This window comes from Mauremys reevesii, linkage group 19, assembly GCF_016161935.1.
Source record: "Mauremys reevesii isolate NIE-2019 linkage group 19, ASM1616193v1, whole genome shotgun sequence".
In the NCBI taxonomy this organism is placed as follows: Eukaryota; Metazoa; Chordata; order Testudines; family Geoemydidae; genus Mauremys; species Mauremys reevesii.
The window spans coordinates 8536677-8563532 of NC_052641.1; the positions used below are offsets into that span (position 1 = coordinate 8536677).

Consider the following 26856-nt stretch of genomic DNA (forward strand, 5'->3'; position numbering starts at 1 on the left):
CAGCTGACTTTGTTTGTAACCATCTGAGCTCACCTGGGTGGCTCTGAAATGTTCTGTTGCTTGGGAAGTGGCTGTTCTCATGAGAGAGAGAGACTTCCTTGAGACCTTGGATGGACCTCAGAGAAGGCACCAAGTTGGTATAGTTCTCATAACATGAGGTTTTCATGCACTCTCTATTGGTTTCAGGCTCAGCCTTTCAAAGTTTGTTTGATCAGCTTGCTCAGTTACTGATCCGGCTTTTAGAACTTGGTGGGGTTTTTGTCCCAGAACATTGTTCCTTTATTACTTGGGGGAGCAGGTTTTCCACCATCCATGATGGAGCCTTGAGGACTCCCTCCCCTTGCAATCTTTCTGGCCTTTACCTCCTTTTCTCACCTTTAAAGCTCCCCACTAAACCTTCTGAGTGGGATGGTTTGGTCAGGGCTCCTTTCAGAACCTGTCTGTCATTCCTTTACCCTCCTGGGATGGGTCTTGTGGGTGAGGTGCTCTGCTGCCATCATAACCTGAACACGGCAGTGAAATCAGTAGAAGAGTGAGGATACGTCCCCTGCTTTCAACAGCACATCTGTTGCCTTCCGCTTGGAGCACTGCTACCTAGAACGTTAGGCAGCTACTGTTGCTTTCGACTAATGAGGAGCAGTAGCCTGCCCTATGCTGAGTGAGAACGAGACTGAGAATCCAGCGAGGTCTTTCTCTGATGGCATCACAGTGCCCAAAGTGGTGGGACTGGGAGCGCAAAGCTGTGCTGAAGCACGGGTGAGCTAGCAAGCTGCAGAACCCAGGAGGCAGATGGTAATTGCTGCAGAACAGTTGCAGTCAGATCCATGAACTAGCTCTTCGTTTCTTTCTCTCTGTCTTTTCCAGTGAAACGGCTCCAGCATAGTAACGTTATTTATACGATTTTATTGGGGCCGTGGCGATGAGGTTCAGCAGGTAACACTGTAGTGATCACATAAGTTACCCTGGATCTGCCGTTGTTGCCAGGCTGTTACTGCCTAGACTCTGCAGAACATCTCAAGGTAATCATTTAAATAACTTGGGACCAACCTGGACCAGGTCTCGCTCCAAGGATGTCTGTGAAAGGACCACGGCAGAGCCGAGAGAGGGAGAGTCAAAGGGAGGTTGCTAGCAAATGAAGGATACGTTTTCTCGTCTCTAATAAAATATTCTGGAATGTTCTAGAACTCTGCTTCTGATAAGCATCCAGAGGGTGGAATACTGTTAAAAGAAGTCTAGATGGCCTCCCTGCACCCTCCTCCCCCCAAAACAGACATTTCTGCCTATACTATTCCCATTCTCTGAGAGCAGTCTCCTACCAAGAGACAACAGGGCTGGCCCTTCCTGATGTTTTCTTGTGATAAATGTTACACAATGCAGCCCCTAATATAGATATGTTTGCTGCCAGAGCAGATGGTGACACCATTTATTAGAGTGGGGCGTTCTTTCCACTGATCAGAAGCGGTTGCGGTCATATCTAATTGCACTTAAATTGTTTCAAGATGAGCTAGGGCTGTGTGACTCCTGGCAGGAATGGGTGGCTGATTGCTGCCACGGTGAGGTTCAAGGGCCTTTTGTTGACAAGTCTCTCACAGGACTCCTGAGGAAAAAAAATAGTCACTACTTGAGTGTTAAGGTGTCACTGTGGATTAAAACTAGTTAAGCAATGGCCAAATAGCCAACAGAGTTGAGATGGGCAGCTGCTTGTATCAGTAAGAACTTTTCATAGATTCTTAGATTTCAAGGCCAGAAGGAACCATTGTGGTCATCTGACCCCCTATATATCAGGCCAGGGACCTTCCTCCTTACTAATGGGGGATCTCCATGGTTATATACTGGGACCATTTACAGGTGATTTTTAGTAATGATTTGGAGGAGGATGCTGGCAGTGAGTTGGAGATGTGTGCTGGAGCCTCTGAAGCCTTAGGTACAAGGGAAAGGCCATGATGAATGGTGAGAAATTATATCTGGATTCAGCCAGCAACACCCTGGCTGGTGGAATTCAATGTGGACAAATGTAGGGTGGCAAAAACCAGTCTAAACATACCTGTGTCCATGGACTCTGAACCTGAGGCTTCCTCTGGGAAAGTGTGGAGAACTAGAAGCCAAGAGGAATGGGGAGATGAGAGCATCTGGATGAAGATTTCCACCTAATAGTAGGCATTTAAAGTTAGAGAAGCAATTGAGAGACTAAGGTGCATCTCAAAAGGGGTAGGTTCCATTAGAAAGACAATCACACTCCTTTATCGAATTAAGATATAGTTGACATTGCAAATGTCTTCAGAAGACTGGAGAAGTCACTGGGCATTGCTGTACTCAGAAGTCCACGGGGTTATACTGAAAATCAGTCACTCCCTTTTTAACCTTGCCCCATAACTTGAGGTCAAGAGGTCATGCTAGGAAATGAATGGCTGGTAAATTTAGAACAAAGGAAAATATTGCCTCATGAAACGTAGTTAACCATTAGGAATTTACTGCCTCAAAAGAGCAGGGTCAATTCTATGGTTGGGTAACTTTATGAGCCTAATAACTTTGATCTGAAATAAAGGTGGAGTTAATCAATTATCATGCTTCAGAGCATACATTGGTCCCCAGTGAGAGGTCAGGAAGGGATTTTTTTTTTTTTTTTTTTTTGTGCACCAGTGTTCGGTGTGGCATTGTGGAACTAGCTAGCTGCTGCATGGGAGTGTATCACTGACCCATGAAGCATCCTGTATTAGCCACAATAAGAGGCAGAATTCAAACTAATTGGTCCATCAATGTGACCTCTCTTAGTGCTGGTGTTCTGTCACAGATAGTGTCTGCACTAATCATTCCACTTTTCCGCTGACCAGAGCTCCTTGAGGCAATGAGCTGCTTAAAATGCAGAAAGCAATCAGTTTCCCTTGGCTTCTGAGGCCTGTATTCAGGGTTCAATTCTCTCTTCTTCTTTTTTTTTTTTTGAAGTTTAACGAAACAGCATCACAAGCCCCCAGTGCACCTGAGTTCACTGCTTCAAAAGCCATGGGGAGAAAGCATTGGCTGCATGCCAGTTCCTCCAGAGCCTCCAAAAAATAACTCTGAAGAGGCTTCTGAGGGAAATGAGACTCTGCTGCCGTGGGCCACAGCCTGGCTTGACAGGCTGTCAGGGATTTTGCACATTTGCTCACATTAATCAATTTGGGATAAACTTTAAAGGAGCCGAAATGCCTGGTGCAGCATTAGAGCTAGTTAAATGTATCCATCCATCATCTGCCCAAGAGCCCTGCTTATTGCTAGAAATATTTCCATATGGTGAAAGACCTTTGTTTGTTTTTGTAAATGAGCTCTCTCAGACTCCCCTCCTTCTCTCTCCTCGTATGTCCCAGGAATAATCTGGGAAGGGGGCAATTTCTCACAGCCTTGAAGACTGGAGCTGGGTATACAGCTTGGCAATGAATGGCGACCCAGTCCTATCAATGGTGTTTGGTTTCTGTTTGGAAACTAAGGTGCTTTTGTGCCTTTGTGGTGGACCGGGGCTTGGGGAGAGCTGGCAGAATCAGGTGCTAGTCTTCACTGGAGACCAGAATAAAGTGAAAAGGATGGGGGACAGGAGGAGGAAATAAGACCTTTCCCCTCCTGTGTTCCTGTCATTCATGCTGATGAGAGAACTTTCAAAGGGCTGGGGGATTGAATTTGTGCCCTAATGTTTTTAGGATGCTTCTCCAAACTAACTGAGCCCTTCAAGAAAACTGGACTGGAAATGTGTGGAAATGAGGCTTTCTCTAGAAGTTTTTTTATTCCTCTGGCTGGGCCAAAACTACTGAGAGATCAGCTTCCCAGGTCATAGAATCATAGAATATCAGGGTTGGAAGGGACCTCAGGAGGTCATCTAGTCCAACCCCCTGCTCAAAGCAGGACCAATCCCCAACTAAATCATCCCAGCCAGGGCTTCATCAAGCCTGACCTTAAAAACCTCTAAGGAAGGAGATTCCACCACCTCCCTAGGTAACCCATTCCAGTGCTTCACCACCCTCCTAGTGAAAATTTTTTTCCTACTATCCAACCTAGACCTCCCCCACTGCAACTTGAGCCCATTGCTCCTTGTTCTATCACAGGGGTAGGCAACCTATGGCACGCGTGCCGAAGGCAGCACACAAGCTGATTTTCAGTGGCGCTCACACTGCCTGGGTCCTGGCCACAGGTCCGGGAGGCTCTGCACTTTAATTTAATTTTAAATGAAGCTTCTTAAACATTTTGAAACCTTATTTACTTTACATACAACAATAGTTTAGTTATATATTATAGACTTATAGAAAGAGACCTTCTAAAAACATTAAAATGTATTACTGGCACGCGAGACCTTAAATTAGAGTGAATAAATGAAGACTCGGCACAGAACTTCTGAAAGGTTGCTGACCCCTGTTCTATCATCTGGTACCACTAAGAACAGCCTAGATCCATCCTCTTTGGAACGCCCTTTCAGGTAGTTGAAAGCAGCTATCAAATCCCCCTCATTCTTCTCTTCTGCAGACTAAACAATCCCAGTTCCCAGTCATATTTCAGTCCTTTTCCTTTGTGGTGTTTTGTTTTGTTTTTAAATGTTATAATTTAATTTTCTTTTAAAGATACAGTGGAGATATGATCCAGAAGTGCAGCGGCCCATAAATGAAAATCAGTAGGCGAGAAAAGTTCTTGTCATTTGGATTTAGAGTAGAGCTGGTTGGAAAATGGAATTTCTGTCCTATGGGAAATTCTGACATTTCAAAATTTGTTTCCATCCCAATTCATGATGAAAAGTGAAAACTTTTGCAGAACAAAAACTCTAGAAAATGTCTATTCATCAACATCAAAGGGACCTTGTTGAAACATTAAAAGTCGAACCAAGAAAGTCAAACTGAAATATTTCATTTCAGTGTTGAATTGTTCCCTCAAATTTAATTGAAATTGACACATGCCTGTGAAACATTCGGAATTTGATAAAACAACATTTTGTAATAGAAAACTGTTCCACTGATAATTTTTCAACCAGCTCTAATTTTGAATGAACGATTGGGTCATGTTTTGAGACTGAGCTGGGTCAGAAAACTCAACAGACGCAGATCACACGACTGGCTTTTAGCAGTGGCTTACTGCTATCATTAGGTCCCAGGATTAGCGCTCAGGATTTTGTATTGCCTGCTGCAGTGCGTTGCTGGCTTCTTTCTGCACCTCTCAGATGGTGATTTGGAGTAGGGCTGGCTGGAAAACAAGAATTCCATTTTGCAAAACATGTTGTGGCCGCAGCAATTGGGCTTCATTCTGCATCAGGAGGAAACCGAGAGCTTTTGAATTTTTTCATGAAAAAACAGAGAGACTGACCCAAGAATAGCTCAATAGAAGACCCAAATTCAAGCCCCTGTGCTGCCTGATCTGGAACAAGGACTTGAACCTGGCCCTTCCATGTCCCAGGTGAGGGCCATAATCTCTGGGCTGTTGGCTATTCTGGGGTCTCTCTGGTTAAACCGACACAGAGAGAGAAATTCCAGCCTGGGCCTGATAAACTTTCCTAGTGAATGTTTCACTGAAACCAATAATGGTTCTGTGAAGAATTTGTTTTGCATTTTCTGATGAAAACACATCTTGTGGGGAAAAAACCCTGTCCAGCTCCAGTTTGGAGTCCATAGTGACCCACGTAAAAAATCAGTCAGGGGCCACTGACAGCCGCAATGGGGTGGGGGGGTGTCAGACGCTCGGGACTTCCCCCCGCAGAGGGGCGAGCCGGTGCTTGTGGCTCCAGCTGGAGGGCGGGGAGGCTCAGGGCTTCCCTAGGTTCTGGGGTGGGGCCAGAAACGGGTTCAGAGTATGGGAGGGGGCTTCAGGCTTGGACCAAGGGGTTTGGGGTGCAGGAGCGGGCTCAGGGCTGGAGCAGAGGATTGGGTTGCAGGAGGGGGTGTAGCTCAGGCTGGGGTGTGGGCTCGGGGGTGAGGCCGGGGATGGGACAGGGAGTTGGGGTGTGTCGGGGGATGCAGGGTCTGGGAAGGAGTTTGGGTTGCTGGCCAATGGGAGCTGCGGAGCTGGTGCTGGGGCGGGAGGCAGTGCATGGAACTTCGCTGATCACCCCTCTGCCTAGGGACCGCAGTGACATGCCGGCGAGCAGCTGCTGTTCACATTAAAATCCAGAGGAAATGCAATGTCCCCAAAATACTTTAGTGACTAACCACCAAAAGTTATGTTTGTGGCATATTTTTGAGGTAAAAGCAACAAATCAACAGGATTTGAAATATCCTGGTGGCTTTCTTGGAGGAAGTTCAGAGCATAACAGAAATGATGATTAAGGGGCTGGAGGGATTGATTTATGGGGTGAGATGAAAGTAGCTAAATATGTCCAGCTTGGCTAAGTGGGGGATAAAACAAGCCTATCAGTAGCTTAGGAGGCTGTGAACAGTCAGGGCTGAATGAAATATCTGGGGCAGTGTAGTGGGGTTCAGCGCAAGGACCGAGGAGATGAAATTGAGAGAAAATGTTGGCTGAACATCAGGAGATGTTTCCTGGCCCTGAGATCTCTTTGGCTCTGAGATATTTTCTCGCCAAAAGCAATCAAAGCCATATCACTTTGGAGGTTCTGAACTGGAGAAATCACTAGAAACTGTCCTGTACAGTCAGTTTTTCCTCTGGGTCCCAGTCTAGGGACTGGGTGGCCTATTAAATCTTTTTGTTTTCTAGCCTCCATAAGATTCAATTTTTATTGTCTGTTTAACATCTGCCTGTCATCATCAGTGGGGATTGAACCCAGGTGCTCTGGATCCAGAAGGATAAACTGCATTTTGTTTAGATCTGATAGCAGATTGGTAAACCTCTATATGTAGTCTCACCAGAGACAGAAGATGATGGAGCTGACACCACGTTAGCATAGGTTCCATCTGCATTCTGTGTGGTATTCTGCCTTCCCTTTTGGTTAGTGATGGCTCTGTATGCTCAGAGACAGGCAGCATGTCAGACCTCTTTGGTGTTGTCCTCTGTTCTGCTGTTTCATTCTGTTTGAGTAGCTCCTCACCTAGGAGAAAATGGAAAATAGGAAATCACTACAGGTTGAGTCTCACATCTCGTTATTGGCTCTGTGGGGCAGGAACTGGCACCTGGCACAATGGGACCCCACCCCCTTGCTGCTTCTCCTCTTCTCACCCCACACAGCACATCTCCGTTCTTCTGGGGAGACATACCATGGCCCAGCCTCTTACCTCCCCCCGACACACACACATCCTCTCCCTCCTCACCGCCGCTCTTTTCACTGTATGTCTTCTCTGGCAATCTCATCCATTCATGTGGCTGCAGTTGATTTGATGGCAAATCAACCTGCCCGCTGCCATCAAATCCTGCATACCTGCCTGTCAATCTGACATCCCAGGGCCGACACGTTGTCAACTTAAACATCATACAACCGAAACCAATCACCTTCACTTCCCTCTCAACCCCTTCCTCGCTCCATCGCTATCACCGCTGACAGAGCCACCCTCCTCCCCGTCACTCAGACCTGTAATGAGGGAGCTGGCTCTGACTCCTCCCTCCTGCTTCCCTCACACATCCAAAGGGAACCCAAATCCCTCCACAATGTCTCTAAGCTTTGTCCTTTTCTTTCTCCCTCTCTCTGGATAAAATTCTCTAGTCCAGGCCCTCATCATTTTGCGTCTCAGTTATTACAACCTCCCCCTCTCTGGCTTCCTTGACCCCTGTTTTGTCTCCCTACAGTCCATTTAAAAAGCTGCCCCTAAAATATCTTTTTCATCCATCTGATCATCTTTCTCTCCTCCCATCATCCTTCCATCTTTGAATCCCTCCACGGGCTCCCCGTCTTCTACCACATCAAATGCAAGGTGGAGAGATGGGTTTGAGAGGTGGGATTGAATGGAAGGAGAAAACTTGGGAGCAGAATGGGGGATTCAGAGAATTCAAGAGCAGGAAGGCACCTTAAAATCCCTGCATAACTCTGCCCTACCAACTTCTTCTCCCTGGTCTCGTTTCAAGTTGCCTCCCAACCTGTCTGCTCCACCAACAATGCCAGCCTCGTCCACCTGTCGACTCGGCTTTTCACATCAACCTCACCGTGCGGCCCACTAGGAGCAGAATGGCCTTCCAGAGCTCATTCACGAGGCCTCCTCTCTCCGCATCCAAATCCCTTCTGAAGCCCCAGATCTGCTCTGACACCTGCAGAGAAAGCAGCTGACCTGTACCGATGAATATGAGGCATTATTGGGCAGGGGAGAGGAGTGGGGGGGAGACATGTCAACGTTATTTTGTCAAGACTTGGCAAGCACCTGCCTGACCACTGCACTGATATGTTGTAACCCTTTCTCTTTGTGTCTGTCTTTAGACTGTGAGCTCTTCGGGGCCTGGGCGGAAAGCTGGAAAGCTCTTAGCACAGAGTGGGTGCTGCCGGGTTGATACATAAGAAGAGTGGCAGCTTTAGGGTATGTCTACACAGCAAAGAAAACCCAGCGGCTGGCCCATGCCAGCCAACTTGGGCTCACGGAGCTCAGGCTGTGGGGCAGTTTCTTTGTGGTGTAGACTTCTGGGCTCTGGGAAACTCCCACTCGGCAGGTCCTAGAGCCTGAGCTCCAGCCCGAGCCCGGTCATCAACACAGCAGTGAAATGGCCCCACAGCCAGAGTCCTGCGAGCCCAAACCAGTCAGTCACAGCTGTCTAGTTGCTGTGTAGACACACCCTGAGTGGGTGTTCTCATGCAATGTGATAGCAATCGTGAAGCTGACAGGAGGGTAGTAATGCTCCTGGTGTCTTGGCGACAGAAGCATGTGCCATTCTTTGGTTGGTATAATAGGCATGTTTGGGGTTTTTTTTACATTCTCTCTTTTTTCCCTCCTCTCCTTTTAGCAATCCTCATTTTACCAGCTTCTCCACGCAGGCTGGCCGGTGAGTGTCTCCTGTTAAGTCTACTTAGGGATGTGGTGGGTTCTCCAGCACCTGAATTTAAAAAAAAAAATCAAGACTGGATGTCTTTCTAAAAGATATGCCGTAGCTCAAACAGAAATGACAGGCTTGGCCCAGGAATCATTGGGGGAAATGCTCTGCCCTGTGTTATGCAAGAGGTCAAACAAGATGGTCTTAATGACCCCTTAAAGTAGGAAAATGGGAGACTGCCACCAGAGTACATCAGGAAAGTGGCTGGGTTGCACTTTTGGCTCATAGTTAAGCCTAGGATTGAAGGTTCACGGAAACAAGAGATGGGAATCCAGAGTTACACCCCTTAGAAGCTCTGACTTCCAGAACCTCTGCTGGCTCCCCATTCATTTTCAGAATCAGTCAGAAATGAATCCTTATTTTTTTTTAAAGAAACCCATGTATTCTGCCCACTTCACAGTCCTTTTGTCTGTATTATACCATTCCTCCACCCCATGTGTTGCATGAATTTTGTGCTCTAAATCCTCTAACATGGTCTCTCCAATTTTTTCTGTATGACCATTTGGAGTCTTGTCTCTTTCCAAATAGTTTTGATCTCTAAAATATGTTACCGTTTGCCTTTATTTTTTTAAATCTAGAGACATCCAGGACCACGTGGGCTGCCGGGGCATCCAGGGAAACCAGGATTACCTGTAAGTATGAAAAATCCCCTCTAAACATGTCCGAAGAAGCCAAGTCCTCAGTTATCCCATCAGACGTTTCTGCTTTCATTGGAAGCTTTCAGAGGCAATGTTTAGAGACACGTGAACAATTTAGGCCCCACAATTGAGCTGCCTTTACATTTGTTACTGTCCAATTGTTTGTCTTGATATAACTACAACTTCAGTGCTGGGATTTTCAAAAAAGTTGTAGCTGGGTGAAAATCAGTTGAAGTTGGATGCCTGACTCCCTTAGGTTTCTTTGAAAGCCCAGCCCAGCCCCTCAGCTGGCGTAAGCTGGCATAGCTCCTTCAGTGAAATAATGCTCATTTACACTCATTGAAGATCGTGTGTGTGAGAGACAGAGAGACGGGGCCTACTAACCCCATATTGAGCATGGAGAGAGGAGAGTCTCTCCGGTTTACAAGCAAGCAGCTTGATCACAACGCCACGCAGCTGCCAGTCATGGAGGTGTAGGCACCCACAGCTGAACCCAGTTGAGGAAACAAGGTCTGCAATAAAGGGCAGAGTACAGCTAAGGAAGGGGAGGCTCATAGACTTTCAGGTCAGAAGGGACCATTATGATCATCTAGTCTGACCTCCTGCACAATGCAGGCCACAGAATCTTACCCACCCACTCCTGTAGCAAACCCCTGACCTATGTCTGAGCTACTGAAGTCCTCAAACTGTGGTTTGAAGACCTCAAGCTGCAGAGAATCCTCCAGCAAGTGACCCGTGCCCCACGCTGCAGAGGAAAGTGAAAAACCCCCAGGGCCTCTGTCAATCTGCCCTGGAGGAAAATTCCTTCCCGACCCCAAATATGGCGATCAGCTAAACCCTGAGCATGTGGGCAAGACTCACCAGCCAGCACCCAGGAAAGACTTCTCTGTAGTAACTCAGATCCCACCCCATCTAACATCCCATCACAGACCACTGGGCATATTTACCTGCTGATAATCAAAGCTCAGTTGCCAAATTAATTGCTGGAAGGTCTGGGTTGGCAACGTGGCGACAGCCCCGTGCCAGGCTGCCTCCAGGAAAACAGCCTGGAGACTAAAGGAGGCTGCAAGAGCAAAGGGCTGGCAGGCTTAATTGGAGATGAGGATCCAGGAACTGGCCAGACTGAGAGCAAACTAAGGAGGGTCAGTCAGGAGAAGCTGAATCCCCTCGAGAGACCACACTTTGAGACGGTGACTGAGTGTGTCTGTGTGAAGTTATATTAGGTTTACAGATCGTTGCCATGTTCATATCAAGAGACAAAATGATAATCATTACAACAGTGAGCTTTTGTGCAGAGAATCATTAGACAGTGATCTCATCAGATCTCTGTTGAACAGTGTGTTACCATATTACAGAGTGATCCTCTTTACACTACCCAGGATGTGTTGCTTCAGGTCATTTTATTAAACTGAGTGAAACTTCTGACTACACCTGCATGTCAAACCAGGCACTTCTATCCAGTATTAAAATTCAAAAAAATTGGATAGGTGGGCTGGTTGTTTTGCCGGCGACTGTACTTTTTCTGAGTATCGAATAGCTGGTAACCCAAAATCTATGTATCTGTTTGTTCTTTGTTTTGCTGGCTATGTAATTGGTGCATTAAGTTTTCCGTAGCAACAATGCCCCCATATGTTTTTTTCACTTTTTATTTAGGCAAAGTTACAATAAAACATTAACATACGACATTGTTATGTCGTATGTTAACAAGTAACAAGTAAAAACTTGTTACTTTTTAGGATCAAGTTAATAGTTAAGCTAAAGATTCTGGCTTGCTGGCTAGGGATCCCTCCTCCTCCTCTGAGAGTGCTGAAAAGGGGGAGGGATAGCTCAGTGGTTTGAGCATTGGCCTGCTAAACCCAGGGTTGTGACCTCAATCCTTGAGGGGGCCATTTAGGGATCTGGGGCAAAATCAGTACTTGGTCCTGCTAGTGAAGGCAGGGGCCTGGACTCAATAACCTTCAAGGTCCCTTCCAGTTCTATGAGATAGAGTGACCACATTTCTGTCCCCTTTTTGGCAGGTCTATTGTGTATGTACTTGGTTTTCGAACCATTCCCTTCATTTGGGGCTGCTTTTCTTTTTCCTGTGGGAGGCAGTCACTGCTCAGTACGCTGGCAGCTACTAGCAGTTGAGAGATTAATTCTTCACTTCAGTTGGGTGACTGTACCTACTAGAAAGGAGGGTTGCTAAGGGAACGTATTCTCAGCAGGGTCCTAGAGCCTGGTCTTCAGCCCAAGCCCAGAAGTCTACACAACAATGAAACAGCTCCACAGCCTGAGCTCCGTGAGCCAGAGTCGGCTGGCGCGGGCCAGCCACGGGTTTTTCTTTGATGTATAGACAACCCCTAAATGATCATTTGGTAATAAATGTTCAACAATCTGTGCTATTTGGTTAGGAATTGCATGCCAATACTCCCTAGTGACTGGACATGTCTGTCACTATGTATAAAATCTCCTCTTTCACCACAATTTCTCCAACATATATCCCCTTCCTTCTCTCCCTTTCACTCTCTCTCAGTAACCTGGCTGGTGTGAAGTACTATTCCAAAGGTATCTTAAAGAAACTTTCTTTCATCTTGCAACACACTATTTGTATTAATATTTTATGTCCATTCCTGAGGAGGATTTTTTCTAAAGTGATGTTTATTAAAGGACCTACACCAAGTCAGTTCTGGTGCTCTTGCATTCTCTCTGCTGACTATTCAGCCACAATTAACTAATGGTGTCCCTAAGCTTGCTGATGTAACTGCCAGTGCTGGTGCACAGACAGGGAAAAAGACAGGTGTGCTCTTGACAAGCTGTATTATAAATATGCCTTGGAAGGTACTTGGATTGTATAACAGGAAATTTGTGGAAGCCAAATGGAATGAGAGAAAAGGAGGTGGAAGACATCTCGTCTTATGTTCTAGTCTCCAGAAGAGAATTATAAGCAATAGAGAGAGAGTTTGCTGCCACAGCCTGTGGCTGAGTACTTGGTGGTGCCTTTGCCATAAAGCAGGGGAATACAGGCAGAACAGCACACAAGGGCAGTTTCCGCCGAGCATTCAGAGAGCTGTGATGAGGATCACCCTGTCACACAGCATGTGACTGAGATTGCCAATTTTACCTTTGTGTATTGTTCATTGTCTCCCCTATAATGGTGCCTTTAAACAAGGCTGCAAGGCCCAACATTCTTTCAGCACGGTCAATACTGCAACATGATCCGGGCTTGCTGGGGGAAAGTCTAACGTGCATTGATTTGATCTCTGTGTGTGCAGGGTCCGCCCGGATATCCAGGAGAGCCAGGAGATAAAGGCCAGTTGGGGTATATGGTAAGTGCTGGCTGCCTATAGCTGCTGTCTCAGGTAGGTGTTAGCCCAGTCCAGGTATGTGACCTTCCAAACGCTAGGGCAGTAAGACATATTCTAGTGTCAGGGTTGGCCTCCTGCTGGTGGGCAGCTGTACATACAGAGGGCGTGATTCGGAGATACGGAGCATGCACAAATTGCGCTGCAATAAGGGGGAATGGCCTGTGGGTTCATTTGAAATACCAGATGGGGATGAGATTGGCTCGCTGGAGACAGGACAAGAGGTGGAGGGCAGGATTCCCCTTGCTGGATATTTGTGTCTTGTGTTTGTTCCTTTGCTCCCCTCTGCTGTGAGTGATCACCCGCCTCCAGCACAAGGCGGGACTGGCTTGAGCCAGTGTGATTTGGTCAGTCCTTGTCATTGTCATGAGTTCTGTAACCACCCCAGTCATCGTCACCCATTCAAAGAGATACGTGTACTAGCACTGGGATGGCGATCCTGGACCTTCATTAGAAGCATCAGTAGAGATGCAACAAGTGACACCTTCACTAAAAACTGAACCCCTTGTCTATAGGAAGTGGATGAAATTGGGGTTTGTGCTCTGTTCATTTACTTGTGTGTGTCATTCCAAACCTGCTCTGTCAATCATCTTTAGGGCAAATCCTGGAAAGCATCCTTCTCTTCCCCTAAGCTTTAACTCCAGACAACTCTGAATCGAACTCTCCACTGCTCCTGTCTCTCTCTCTCCCTTCAGATAGGAGCAGTCCCAGCCTATGTCCTTCTTTCCTCCTTATTCATGCTGGGGTGAGGTATCCTCACTCTCTCAGCTGGGACTGAGCAAACCGCTCTGCAAAATTCAGCTGAGATTTTCAAAGCTGTCTAAGGGATTTGAATACCCAAATCCCATTAATACACAGAGGGGGAATCAGGTGTCCAAATCCCCTAGATGGCTTTGAAACCCGCATTCTTGATCTGTACCTAGTTCACAAAAAGGTGTTTGTTTTTTTCTGAATTAAAAACCATCCTCTTCTCTGAGCCTCTTCTCACCAAACACTCGACCGTTTCCCAGTGACTGTCCACTTCTTTCAGTGATTGTTCTCTTCTTTCTTCCCAGTGACTGTCCTCTTCAGTTCCTGGTTCTCACCCATCTCCCCCAAGAAGCCTCTTTTGTCTTTAACTGCTGCAGGTACAGCCTTCACAGTTATAAGAGAGAGTAGATTTTCCCTGACCTCCCTGTTATACTGTTTTCTGGCAGTGCATCACCAGTCTGGTAACGATGCCTCTTTAATTCTGCTCTCCCAAGCTTTCCTCATCCCACAATGTTCCCAGTGATAACATCTGATCTACCCGCAGTTTCCTTTTGCTTCCCTTCGCCATGCTGCTCCCTTTCATTCATTTTTCTCCTCTCCCTCCCCGCCCCCACTTTCAGAGGAATCAGCTGTCCGTTCCTCTTGCTTCTGCTTTCCGAGTGAGATGTCTCCTCTGGCCTGTATGTCTAGGAGGAGAGGGGGAGAGATATTCTCAGCTTGATACATGCAAATTTAGGTCATTGGCAGTTTTTTCCCTTGGTTTCTAGCTGGATTCCACAAAGAGCTCCATGGAGGAGTAACAGGCCTTTCAATGAGTTTTAGTGTTATTTTTTGGGTGATATATTTGTCCTGATTTCTCCAAGGTCACTATGTTCCAGTTGCTGATGTAGCTAGTGCTTCATGGCTTGTGTCTCAGAGCAGCATGGAGCTCTGCAGGGAACACTCCCACCCCCAGCACAACCTGGAAATGCTCAGAGTCTTGTGTACCACTGGAGAAGCTGTAGATGGTCTTTCTCAATTCCCGCCGTTAATCCCCAGATGCAGTCTCTCTGTTTTAGTGAGGCATGCAGGCAAAGATGGTATCTCTTGGGCCTGTGGGGATCAAAGCCAAAGGTGAATTAGCCAGACTGCAAAGTAAACATTAGCACTTTAAAAGGTTTTGCTAGGAGAAGCGCTCAGCTGATGATCCAAACTATGCAAACCTCCTCGTGTTTGCAAGCATGAGGCTGGCTGATATTTCTCATACTGATCCTAGCCAGATCAAGTCCGTGCAGAGCCAGGAGAGAACTGACTGGTTTCAAACCTCAGGCCTTGGCTACACTTGAGAGTTACAGTGCTGGTGGTGGCTTTACAGCGCTGTAACTTACTCCCCGTCCACACTGGCAAGGCACATACAGCGCTGTATCTCCCTGGCTACAATGCTGCATGTACTCCACCTCGACGAGAGGAATAAAGAGAACAGCGCTGGTGCTGGGGTGCCAGTGTAAACAGTGATTAATCTTACTACACTGTAACTGACCTCCGGAACCTTCCCATAATGCTTTTAAGTAAAGATAACACTCTGTTTTGTTGTGATGCCTCTCTTTGTTTTGTTGTGAACTCGGGGCTCCTGGAGCTGCTTAGCTAAAAAACAAACACAGCTCCTGTTTGCTGTGAATGAGGCAGGCGGGGGATCCCTTTGGAATGTCCACAGCTAGTATTTGCTTGAGAAGAGAAGCAGCGCGGCGGGCGGGGGGCTGGGAGGGGGGGTGAGGGTCCGTTTCGGAGCAGCTGCTTATCTGGTCTGTGAGGGGGAAAAAACAAAGAAGGCTATTTGCATTTAGTGAATGAGAGAGAGGTGGGGGAAGGGGTCGGAACTTGCAAGGCAGGGAGCTTGACACAGTGTCAGCTCCAAAAATCCACTCTCTCTGTCTCCCCCACGCTCCCTGTCACACCCCACTCCCCTCTTTTGAAAAGCACGTTGCAGCCACTTGAACGCTGGGATAGCTGCCCATAATGCACCACTCCCAACACCGCTGCAAATGTGGCCACACTGCAGCGCTGGTAGCTGTCAGTGTGGCCACACTGCAGCGCTTTCCCTACACAGTTGTACGAAGACAGCTTTAACTCCCAGCGCTGTACAGCTGCAAGTGTAGCCAAGCCCTCGGTGTGGCAGTTTGTCTGGTTTGAGTTTTGTGAAAAAGCGCGGGGCATGATTCCTTTTTCCTGAACTGGTTTACCCCATCCTTAGTAGGCCCCAAGTCCTCCCTGTCTCAAATGTTTTTCCAGACTGGAGAGTTTAGGGCAGAGACAGTTGTGGTTTCCCAGGTATCTGCATATGGAACGCATAGTCGTGGGGGGAGTTCGGGGGCAGATTCTTGTAGCTTCTGCTGAGCCAGTGCCGGGCATCTTTCAACATGAGGTTGCTAGATAGCACAGCAAAGCTGGAAGAGCGCTGACATCTCAGAGGCCCAGAGACAAAGAGCCCGGAGCTGTTTTAGCATCTCCAAGGCCCATGGGATTAGATAGCACAGATAAGTGGTTGGCCTTTTTTTTTTTTTTTTAACTCCTGACTAAGTGCATTGTTGCCGCTTTATCTCACCAAGCCCTGTCCAAGTAGTCGCTCCGTGCAGTGTTTTTTTGAACTGCGGGCTGAGGAATTGAACAAAGATGTCTGGTGCACGGGTCCGTTTGGGCTTTGCAAAGAGGGGGCATAGAGTGATTCACCTTTTACAAGATGGAAAAGCTTTTTTAGGTCCGTAAATCCAGATGTCTCCCGTCTGTTTGTGGAGAACAGCGGAGGGTAGCTCTGGGGAATCGGTAGCCATGAACAGTGTTCTTCCCGTGTATTTTACCAGCTGCCAACATCTGGAAGGTTTCACTAATCGTGTTAAGCAGACAGAATGTAAACCTTGGAGGCTGTCAGTGTAACTTAATCAAATGGTACCAAAAATTCTTCATCCATTCGCATAAATAGGATTGGCGAGGGGGTTCGCTGAGGGATTAGTGCAGGAGTGAAAAGGAACCATTTTTCTCAGATATCAGAGGGGTAGCCGTGTTAGTCTGGATCTGTAAAAGCAACAAAGAATCCTGTGGCATATTAGAGACTACAGTTTTTTTTGATACCATTTCTTTTGAGTGAATGAATACCTTTCTTCATCACTGAAGAAGAAGTGTTCACACATGCAAAATGCATGCTTAGTCTATAAGGTGCCACAGGATTCTTTGTTGATTTTTCTCAGAGTCCAGCTGTGCCCCTGATGTGCTTCAAAAGCGGGTCTGCATCCCAGCTAGGGGGTTGAGACTGAGCTCCCTTCACTGTGTAGCTCTGAACAGAGACCCAGATTTGCAAGGGAAGCAAAACTCTGCATTGTTTGAGGTTTGAATGAGCAGCTTTGTCTGGTGCTTGCATTAGTTCCTCGAATGTAGCCTCTGTTTCTGATACCTGTTGATCTCCTCCTGTGGCACACACGTGGAATATACTGACTAGCCTCCCACACATGTAGAGGACCTGCTCTTTGTCATTGTCCACGTGGACGTGTTTATTTTCCAAAGGGTATAGTCTCAGCAAACCAGAGACGTCTCAACAAGGTTTCATATCACAGACCAAATCCTGAATTCCTGAGTCTTTTCTCGGGCAGCCGTTGCATTGATTTTAGGGATGCAGCCTTACTGCTGAGCTCTGCCGTTGAATCAATGTCTATGGGTTTGAACGTTTCAACAGTGGAGTTCTACCTTTGATGTGGAGCTTTGTGCTCGTACTGTCCTGTGGCTCTGCAACTCCAGAGGAAGGTAACACGTCCTTAGCTCAAGGTTCCAATAACAAGCGCTGGGCAGAGCCAGTGGAAAACGATGCCACCGTTTTGGGGTACAGTTGTGCAGGTGGCATGGAGATTAGATTGGAAACTCTTTGGGGTAGGAACCTTCTTTTGGAGCTATGTCTGTAGAGCACGGAGCATGACAGTTCTGGTCCATGTCTGGGACTCCTAGGAGCTCTGGATACAATAATGATGATAATGTACAGCAGGGCTTCTTGGCTAAGACACCACCAGACTGATTTAGTAACATATTGTGTAATAAAGTGCAGGTGTCTACTGGGACTTGAGCCAAGCATCTTTTGATCCTATTTACATGAAAGAAGAAATGCCATTCACCTCCATACATATCCCACCTCCCCGCTTGCCATCTCGGACACACCTCTCCCTCCTCAGTGCCGTGTTCCAGTGCAGGGTGTGCCTGGCATATGTACCATTACAAGAGGTGAGTCCCAATTTGCATCATGCTCTGTACAGAGCGGTTCAGAGCGTTATTTGGTAGGAATGTGAGAAATCTTTCCCCACAGTGATGTGACCTTGAGCCCTTGGGATTATATGATTGTGGTTGTAGTTGAGGAGAGACTCCCCCAGATGGATCATTTGGGTTTGATGTGGATTGGGCCTGTCTTTCGTTTTGCACGTATTGGTTCATTCGTTCCTTGAGAAGAGATTGGCGATGAGTGGCAGGCTGGCATTTCATGAGCTGCACCGGGAGGGAAGGTCTAACCAATCTCTGGGAGAGACAGCCAAACCACTGCTGGGCCAGCGGTGAATGGGCTTATCCCTCTGGCTCCAGCTTCATTTTAACAGATTGGCATTGCTTTATAATGACAAGCCCCCGGATGGCCCAGAAACGAGCTGACCCGTCTTTGCTGCCGCTGTTTTGTTGTCATTGTTGGTTGTTTTTGTGGAGATGGTATTTTCCCCCTAGCAACCTGCTGTTGCATAGTTGATCTTCACACCAGACTTGACAAACTTTTATTGTTTTTCATTCTAGTTTTTAAAGGCAAGCGCAGACTCTGCAGCAAAGCCTGACATCTGCAAATGCGCGCAAACCCAAGGGTGGAATCAGAATTTGGGACCATTGTGTTTTGCTGCTGCTGTTTTTCACATTTGTGATTTTCCTCTGTCCCTGGTGCTACTGTTACTGAGACTATGTCTACCTTACAAGCTAGGAGTGTGATTCCCCTGCTCATGTACGCACACTAGCTCTCATTGAGTTGAGAGCATAATTATCAGTGTCGCCATGGTAGCATGTGTAGTGGGAGCGGAGGCACGGCTGACCCATACCGAGCACGTGCACAGCAGTTTCGCCGAGTCCAGTCGCTAGAACGTTGCTCTGCCACTGACGTTGTTTTGTCTGTTCAGATTATCAGCTCTTTGAGGCAGGGACTGTCATTATGTGTTTGCACAGGCTGTAGCCCGATGTGGCCCCTACATGCTACCGTTACACTGATCATAACTGCAACTGCTCTTGGCTCTGCAGAAGCAACCTTTGAAGGTAACCAGGTCTTTGCGTCTGTTCAGGCTGCTGCACCCCTGGAATTGCCAGAGAGAAGCCTCTGAGCTCGGTCAGCGGGGTGCAGTTGTTAGGGCTGAGACAGATGGACGAGGCCTTTGCTTGACCTTCTCCTGATGTCGCCTTTATTCTCTTTCCTATTCTCCTGCCTCCATTTCCTTTCTTGTCATGTAGCCAATTAATTTGACTATAATGTACTATCCATCTGTTTCATAGTGACCAGGATTTTGGTTAATCTTTCTGTGCTGCCTTTACCTCCATCCCTTGGCTCTTAACCATGTTTACAGTGGTAATAAAACTCTTCACCTCTTTGGACGCTGCTGATTTCCTCCCTCCACGCACAAATATTTTTACTGAGTCCTAAAGCAGAACTGAATGGTGAGGCAGGAGTGTAAGATAGAGCTTCATTTGTGGTGTTCCTCTGTAGCCTCTTATTGATCCACCTGCTTTCTCTCTGCAGGGGGAGTCTGGACTTCAGGGCTTCCTGGGACACGCTGGTTTCCCTGGCTCAGATGGGCTTCCTGGAATGGATGGAAAGCCTGGACCACCTGGGTTACCAGGAGAGCAGGTGAGAACCTGGACATTAGCTTGAAGGATCACTTTGCACTTCGTTAGAATTGGTTATGGGCCAGTTAGTTACAAAACACTTAGCACTAATGTGGAGAGATCCCATGTTTCAAAGTCAAACTGCCAAGAGTTTTGGATGCTCTGGCTGGATATCATGGGATAGTTTGCAACAAAGAGGTAAAGGCAGTGCCCATTGTCCCAGCTGATAGTGCATAGGCAGCCAGCAAGCTCAAGCTGATGCTACTGATGTGCTTATTTGCCTCCTTTAACAAAGAAAAAGCCCACTCTAACTATAATTGGAATTTCTAGGCACTACTTTAATAATAATAATGCCTTGAAGGTTCACATTTAACAAGGGAAAGAGGAACAGCATATATGCTCAACAGGACATAGTTAGTGTCTCTGGAGCAACCTGAACTCCTGGAGTGCTTGATTGCATTGCTGCATTTAGTTTTCTAGATTGTTTTTACAGGAGGGAGAAAGGAAAAAAGACGAGAGAGAATCTGGATTCCATCCACTTGTCTAGTTCACAAGCTCTGTTGACTTCTTTTGTGGTGCTTGTCAATTCTTTGAACTAACAGCCCTTAACTAGCCTTGCATGCTGACTTCATTTGGGAAAGTGCAAACTTTGATTCAGGGTCTTGTGAGAGGTGCATATGGAGAGGGATAAAAAATTGGTGGGGGTAAGAAGCAGAAAGCCGGCAAGAAAGCAGGCTCTAAGAGGAAGCTGAGAGAGAGAGCTTATTGGGCAGAGTACAGGCTGAAAAGAGGTTTGGAATTGTGAGCAACGAAACTGCCTCCTATTGTTTCTTCCTGTTGTGTTCGGGGAAACAGGACTTTGCACACATTCATTGTAAATAAACAGGATTGCATCAAGAAATTCCTGATTCCATCACCAATTTCTTCTCCTGATGAAAGCAACCTGGTAAAGTCACAAGTACTGGCTAACCGCTCCGGCCAAAAGGGGCAACAATGTCGTTGAATTAATTACACGCACGTCTGCCTGCTTATAATCAGTACTGTGTCAGGAAAGGAGCGTGGCTGACCTGCTTGGGGCTCTCTGAAGTGGCGGTCTCATTAACACGTCAAAACTGGGGAGGTAACAGGGTGATGTGAACTGTATAAATGCCTACACCGATTGGGCTGGGGAGTATAGAGTGATAGCAATATGGAAGAGACTTGCTTTGAGGGAGCCCGAAAAGCTGTGCAGCATCTGCAGTGGTGGCAGAGCCCCAGGAAGTGGGTGGGGCTCAGAGCTCAGAAGGGCTAAATGACATTTCTTCACTGAAACCCTGCTTTAGAATCGATTGTGGGCTCAGCATTCGAGGGGAGTCATTCGGTATAAAACGAATGCAGATGAATTAACGCAGGGTGAGCTCTTCACACAGCTGATTGGCTCATGAGTCTGAGAATTGTGACTGGTCTGATGAGCAGGGTCAGATTAACCCATCACTGGGCCCTAGACGAACATACATTTTGGAGCCGCTATCTTCTAATACAAATAACAACAAACGACTGTGCAGCACGCTGGCCACAACTGGACTGGCCATGCAATGGAGCCACTAGGACTGGCTGCTGCTCGGAGAGCTGTTCACCATGACGGAAGGATGGCCAGGTCAAATTAGAGTGAGTGGCATTGCAACCTGGCACACGGGGTCACATTTGGGCTCCCTATGAATTTGGTGAACACGCCTAGTTCACCACAGCGTTAATCTGGCCCTGCTCATGAGGCTGCAATATGGAGAAAGTACCAGGCTCAAAAACTGGCCCGTGGCCTATATAAGTTGGAGCAACTTGGGGGAAGCCAACAGAGTTGCACCTACTTACCACAGGCTTGAATTTGGCCCAGTGAGTATCACCACCGCGGTTTGAGAACTGCTGCCTCATTCTGCCACACAAGCTGTGTCAGTTCAGGTTTCACGAGCATAAACTGGTCTTTTGTGTCTTCCATTCCTTCCTCCTCGTTACCAGGGCCCTCAGGGATTTAAGGGTGACCAAGGTCCAGCTGGAGAGAAAGGAGATCAGGTGAGCTGGTGGTAATGATCTGGGGGCAGCAGGGAAGGGGGAATCCTTGTCGAGGGGTTTGAGCTCCTCTGAGTCACCTCGGATTTATCAGCCTGGATGGAAAATGTCCATGCAAAGTTCTTTCAGGCCAGGTCTATACTAGGAAATTAGGTCGGTATAAGTACGTCTCTCAGGGGTGTGAAAAATCTATGCCCTAGAGCAACGCAGTTAAACTGACCTAACCCCCGGTGTGGACAGCACTAAATCAATGGGAGAATTCTCCTGCTGACATAGCTACACCTCTCGGGGAAATGGACTAACTTGATGGGAGAAGTCCTCCTGTCGGCATCTTCACGGAAGCTATCCAGTGGTGCAGTGGCAGCGTTTTAAGCGTAGACCTGCCTCAGGCAAAATAAATTGAGTTCTACTGGTTTGGGTTCCTTTTCTCTTTTTTAAGCCAAAGGCCTTAGCAGCATTTTTTTAAAGCTGCCTAAAGGATTTGGGTACCCAATTCCCATTCATTTTAATCATAATTGGGCATCTAAATCCCTGTGGTGGCTTCTGAAATGTCAGCCCTGATTGTTAAAAACAAAAATTAATTCTAAAAACATTTAGTGTGGAATTTTCAACCGTGCCTGATCAATTAGACACCTGGGAGGAGATTTTTCAAAGGCACACATGGAAGGCAGGTGCCTAACTCTCATTGGCTTTCAGTGAGAGGGATGCACCCACTTGCGGGTTGTGCCTTTGATAATGTCCTTCTAACTCCCGCCAAATGTCAATGCGAGTTAGGCACCTGCCTGCTGTTTCTGCCTGTGAATATTGAGTCGGTGGGAGTTAGGCACCTGACTGTCATTTGTGCTTTTGACTTTCAATGGGACTTGTGGTTCTCAGTCACATTTGAAAATTCCCCTATTTACAGTACTTTAGAAAACTGGCGTCAGCATCTTCCTCCTACCTTCCAGTAATGCTCATGATCTGGATAATGCTGTGACATCAGTTTTAACAGCTTCCATCCCTGTTGCATTGTGTTAGAGGGTCCATAGACATGTCTGGTGTGATTTATATGTTAGAACAATTCAATTCATACACATTGTCTTGTCTGAAAAAAAAAAAAAAAAAAAACAAACCTTATATTTAAAAAAAAAAAAAAATTTTAAAAAGTACTACTTCAAAATATTATTCTGAAATAATTCTTTCTATTCAGATACATAGATCTTGTATTGATCCTTGTAGTATACAGTATATGACCTCACAAACATGAATGAAGTTGTCTTCATATCCCTTCCCCTCTGTAAAGTGGGGCAGTTTTATTATCCTAGCTGGGGAAACTGAGGAACAGAGATTGTTCCCCAGGGCCAAACTCACCCAAGGCCTGTGGAAGAAGGGGGAATTGACTCTAGATCCACAAGTTAGCATGATCCAGTGGAGTGAACAGGGGCCTGGGAGCCTGCAAGGCCTGAGTTAAAATCCCAGCTCCCCTTTTTGCCTCTGTCACTTTGGGCAAGTCACGTGGGCCCAATTTTTCCCAGGATGCCTCCACTCTCTGGGGCCCATTTTGAGACTTCCTGTGACCTGATTTTCAGAGGTGCCAAGCACTCACAGCGCCCATTGGCTTCTGCTGGAGATGAGCGTCTCTGAAAGTCAGCCACTTAAAGACTCTCCGGTTGGACGCGTAGAAACGGAGTCACCCAGAGTCAGTGGCCTCTTCTGAACAGCTTGTCACTAATCTCTTCGAGTCGGTGTCGCCATCTGTACATCAGCAGTGACGCTTGCCGACCTGCAGGGCTCAACGGGGGGGCATGTAAGGAGTCGTGACTCGATTAACTTGGGGGATTTTTGGTGCTGCCGCTTGAAGGTATAGGGCCAGATTTTTCAATGTGCTCAGCCCCCGCCATCGGGGCCGGATTTTCCCAGTGCTCAGCATGGTGGGGGCAGATTGGGAGCAGCGCACTTTCGAAAATTTGGCCCTGGGGGGAAAAAATCAAAAATATCCAGAATTCTAAGGCTCCCCCCGTGTCCTTCACTGTGCCTGTCGGGTTTTCCCTGCCATGCCTACAAACCACCAGGCCCATTAAGCGTGAAGGATCCAGGGTAGCAGCCTTAACTCTGAACGTGGTTCTACTTCAATTTCTTTTGTCAAGAGCTTGCAGGCCTTTCCAACATACGCAATCCCACCTATTTAGCAACCCTCATGCACTGAGCCACAAGTGGTTTATGGACGATGAGGTACCGTAATTACATCACTGACGCCAGGCTGGAAGACCGTTTTTTAAAGCTAACGGCAGCCTCTAAGGGTAACCCAGGCTGTTGCTGGGCCCTAAGATGGACCAGCTTTGGGTCATGTTAATTGCATTCAAACCACCAGCCCTCAGAGAGGGAGTGGGCTGATTGCCTCCAGCTGGTTCATAGTTCTACAGTGGTTCTCATGTCTCCAATGTACCTGTTTCAGGGGTTCTTGGGTGACCCCGGACCACCTGGGGAAAAAGGAGAAAAGGGGACAAAGGTGAGTTCACTTGTTCTGAGCCTGGGCACGGGGACCCAGTGGGTATGAGATCCATGCAAAAGACATTGCTGGCTGCTGTGTTTTTGAGTCACTTTAATGTGAAGTGCTGGCTTCCAGCAGTAAGCCTTCCAGCATCCCCCATGGCCTCCAGGCATTCTGCCATGTCGCAGGGATACTGACTTTTGCTCCCCTCTCACTGACATGAAGCCAATTCTGCTCAAGTCTCATCGTCACTCAGAAAATAAATCTGATCCCTCTCTGCACCTTCACGTCTGTGCAGCCCCTGTGTGCTGAATTAGCTTGCAGCCCTGGTACAGGTTCCTTCCGTTCTTCGTTGCTTTCTCCTTCCTAAAGAAGGGGCCAACCTTTCCCATTGTTCCGCATCTCTCTTGTGTTTTAGGAGGGGGAGGGGGTAGGTTGGACTGTAGTTCCCCTTCACAACAAAGAGCCTACATCAGAGAAGGGAAAAGACCCCCTGGCTCGGGTTGGAGTGCAGTCAGGGCAGTGTCTCCCCCCAGGCCTGGCTTTGGGGGGTACAGAATGGAAATCCATTTGGCGGCACAGTGACTCAGCAGACCCATTGTCAGCCCTGCAAAAGGAGGTGCTGATCAGTCTGTGCTCTGGCCCGGTTCAGGATCCCAGCAGGCATGAGGCGTCCCCTCCCCTCCAGCACTGCTTTCTGCTGCACAGGGTACGGTTTCCTGAGCTCCTCTGTGCTATTCAGTCACTGTCTGTGCTTTTTGCTGTTTCAGGGGGTGAAAGGACGAAATGGCCCTTCAGGATCTGCTGGCGCTCAGGTAAGTTGGCAAAGAAACCAGCTCCTCTTGTCCTCTGACCACCTCCCAGGGTTCCTCTCTCACCTCTCTTTCCACTTGCCCAGTAGTCGCCTTTGCTTTGAGGTCGGGGGTTGCTTGAACCCCAAACTCAAAGCAGAACTCAGGGAGACTTGAACCCGTGTGAAGTGAAACAAGGGTCTCCCACTCCAAAGGCGGCAAAAAGAGCCAAGCATCTCACGGGTCTAATACTGAGCCTCCAGTGCCTCTTGATTCTGTCCTGCAGCATCCCTCCAATTCCATTCGGCCCCTTTGCTCTCCTGAGCAGACACTGTCCCATAGCTGGGATGGGACCTAACTTGGATACCTTTTGTCATTGGATGAGGATGGGTGATCTATAGTGATTAAAGCACATGATGGGGAGTAGAGCGATACAGGTTCTATTCCTGGCTCTGACATTGATTCATTTAGTTTTGGGCAAGTCACTCAATCGCTCTCTACCTCAGTTTACCCATCTGTCAAAATGCTGCTGCTGCTGCTACTGGCCTTTTGGGGATGGGGAGGTGTGTGGTGAAGCTCCTTAATGCTTGGAGACTCTCCCCCCGGGGAAGAAACCCTTGTTGAATGGCCACGGCACTTCGGTAAATAGTGTCCCAGTGTTCTGAGTGCCTTGAGGTGGGACTCTCTTGTCTTGGGTTTGACTCTTTAAAGAGGCAGATTAGGTGGCCCTGTGCCTGACGTTTCTGCTCCTAATCCTCTCCTCAATACATTGGCTTGTTTCCTAGGGGATGATGGGTGTCAAGGGTGCTTCAGGGTTCCAGGGCCTGCCTGGACCAGAGGTAAGTGAGTTGTGTTCTTCTCCATGTTATGCTTACTTCCTGGTGCTCCAGCATCTGTCTGTTCGTGTTTCCTAAGACCAACGGAAATGCTAGTGCACGGAGGAAGGGATGAGTCAGGCAGGGCAGGACATTAACACAGCTCTGTCACGTCCTTGGAGGGAGAGGGAAGAACTGAACTACCTTGTAGCACCACTCACTCAAATTTGGCCCAGCCACCCCTCCACCATCACAAGAGGGCGGTCGGGCCAAACCTGAGTGGCATTATGACCCTGCGTGCCAGGTCACAATGCCACTTGCTCATAACAGAGGGGCAGCCAGGCCAAATTTGAGTGAGTGGTATCATGACCTGGCGCATGGGGGAGGGATAGCTCAGTGATTTGAGCATTGGGCTGCTAAACCCAGGGTTTTGAGTTCAATCCTTGAGGGGGCCATTTAGGGAATGGGGGTAAAAATCTGTCTGGGAATTAGTCCTGCTTTGAGCAGGGGGTTGGACTAGATGACCTCCTGAGGTCCCTTCCAACCTTGATATTCTATGATATGGGGTTGCAGTGCCACTCAGGTTTGGCCTGGCTAGAAAGGGGTCCCCCTGCCTCTATGGCATATGCCTGTCACCCTGGGACATTGGGAGTCCCTTCTTATTCTGGTGTCAGAAGTAGGATATCTTTCCAGCAATCCAAGTTCACCATGTGAAAGGGTAATGGGTCTCTCCGAATTAGAATCCTAAGCGCTGGGGAGATGCTCCTTTGTGAATGTAAAGCAGGTGAAATAACCCCAGTCTGTCTGCAGTGCCCCATATGAGTTGAAGTGAGTAGGTGGATTCTGATTTGCATGGGGGTTCATGCCAAACACTCCTCACAATTCTCATCCATGGGGATGTGCACCCAATGGGGCTTTGCTTGGGGTTTCAGATTCAAATCAGTTAACAAAACTCAAAGTGAAACCCAGCCAAGTCGCTGAGCTGTGCCTGTCTTTGGGCTAAAGCCATGTGTAGCCAGAGATTGTCCTGTATAGATTGCACCCAAAGCCATAAATGGGCCCTGTTTTCACTTGAAACCCAGCCCCGCTTTGCCAAAAGGTTTGTCAATCTTGGGAAACCCAGCCTGTTCTTTCAGGTTTGCAACCGTCTGAAACCAGATGAGTTCAGGGTTTGGTTACAAACATTTCTATGACTCCACTGAATGGACCGATCATTCACTGGAGTTTATATAGTAG

The 26856-nt window shown here is 47.6% G+C and overlaps 1 protein-coding gene and 1 long non-coding RNA gene across 11 annotated transcripts in view; one reads left to right on the plus strand and one right to left on the minus strand.

The window, feature by feature from the left end:
- Positions 1 to 26856, plus strand: part of COL27A1 (collagen type XXVII alpha 1 chain) — a 247087-nt gene that overhangs the window by 143617 nt on the left and 76614 nt on the right. For all 7 annotated transcript variants that reach the window (XM_039506042.1, XM_039506046.1, XM_039506043.1 and 4 more), the window contains 8 exons: positions 8824 to 8862; positions 9489 to 9542; positions 12803 to 12856; positions 19416 to 19523; positions 21494 to 21547; positions 23979 to 24032; positions 24785 to 24829; positions 25591 to 25644. In XM_039506042.1, coding sequence (XP_039361976.1) covers positions 8824 to 8862; positions 9489 to 9542; positions 12803 to 12856; positions 19416 to 19523; positions 21494 to 21547; positions 23979 to 24032; positions 24785 to 24829; positions 25591 to 25644 — 462 coding nt within the window. The remainder of the gene's footprint in view (positions 1 to 8823; positions 8863 to 9488; positions 9543 to 12802; positions 12857 to 19415; positions 19524 to 21493; positions 21548 to 23978; positions 24033 to 24784; positions 24830 to 25590; positions 25645 to 26856) is intronic.
- LOC120386615 lies at positions 1441 to 25788 on the minus strand. Of its 4 annotated transcripts, none has more exons than XR_005589800.1 (8): positions 23970 to 25788; positions 21350 to 21527; positions 13881 to 14734; positions 8839 to 8913; positions 8038 to 8139; positions 6810 to 6991; positions 2045 to 2147; positions 1441 to 1597 (listed from the first exon to the last, which is right to left on the minus strand). It is a non-coding gene; the product is annotated as an uncharacterized LOC120386615 (long non-coding RNA). The 4 variants fall into 4 exon arrangements; XR_005589801.1 differs by having other exon boundaries at positions 8038 to 8159; XR_005589803.1 differs by lacking the exon at positions 8038 to 8139.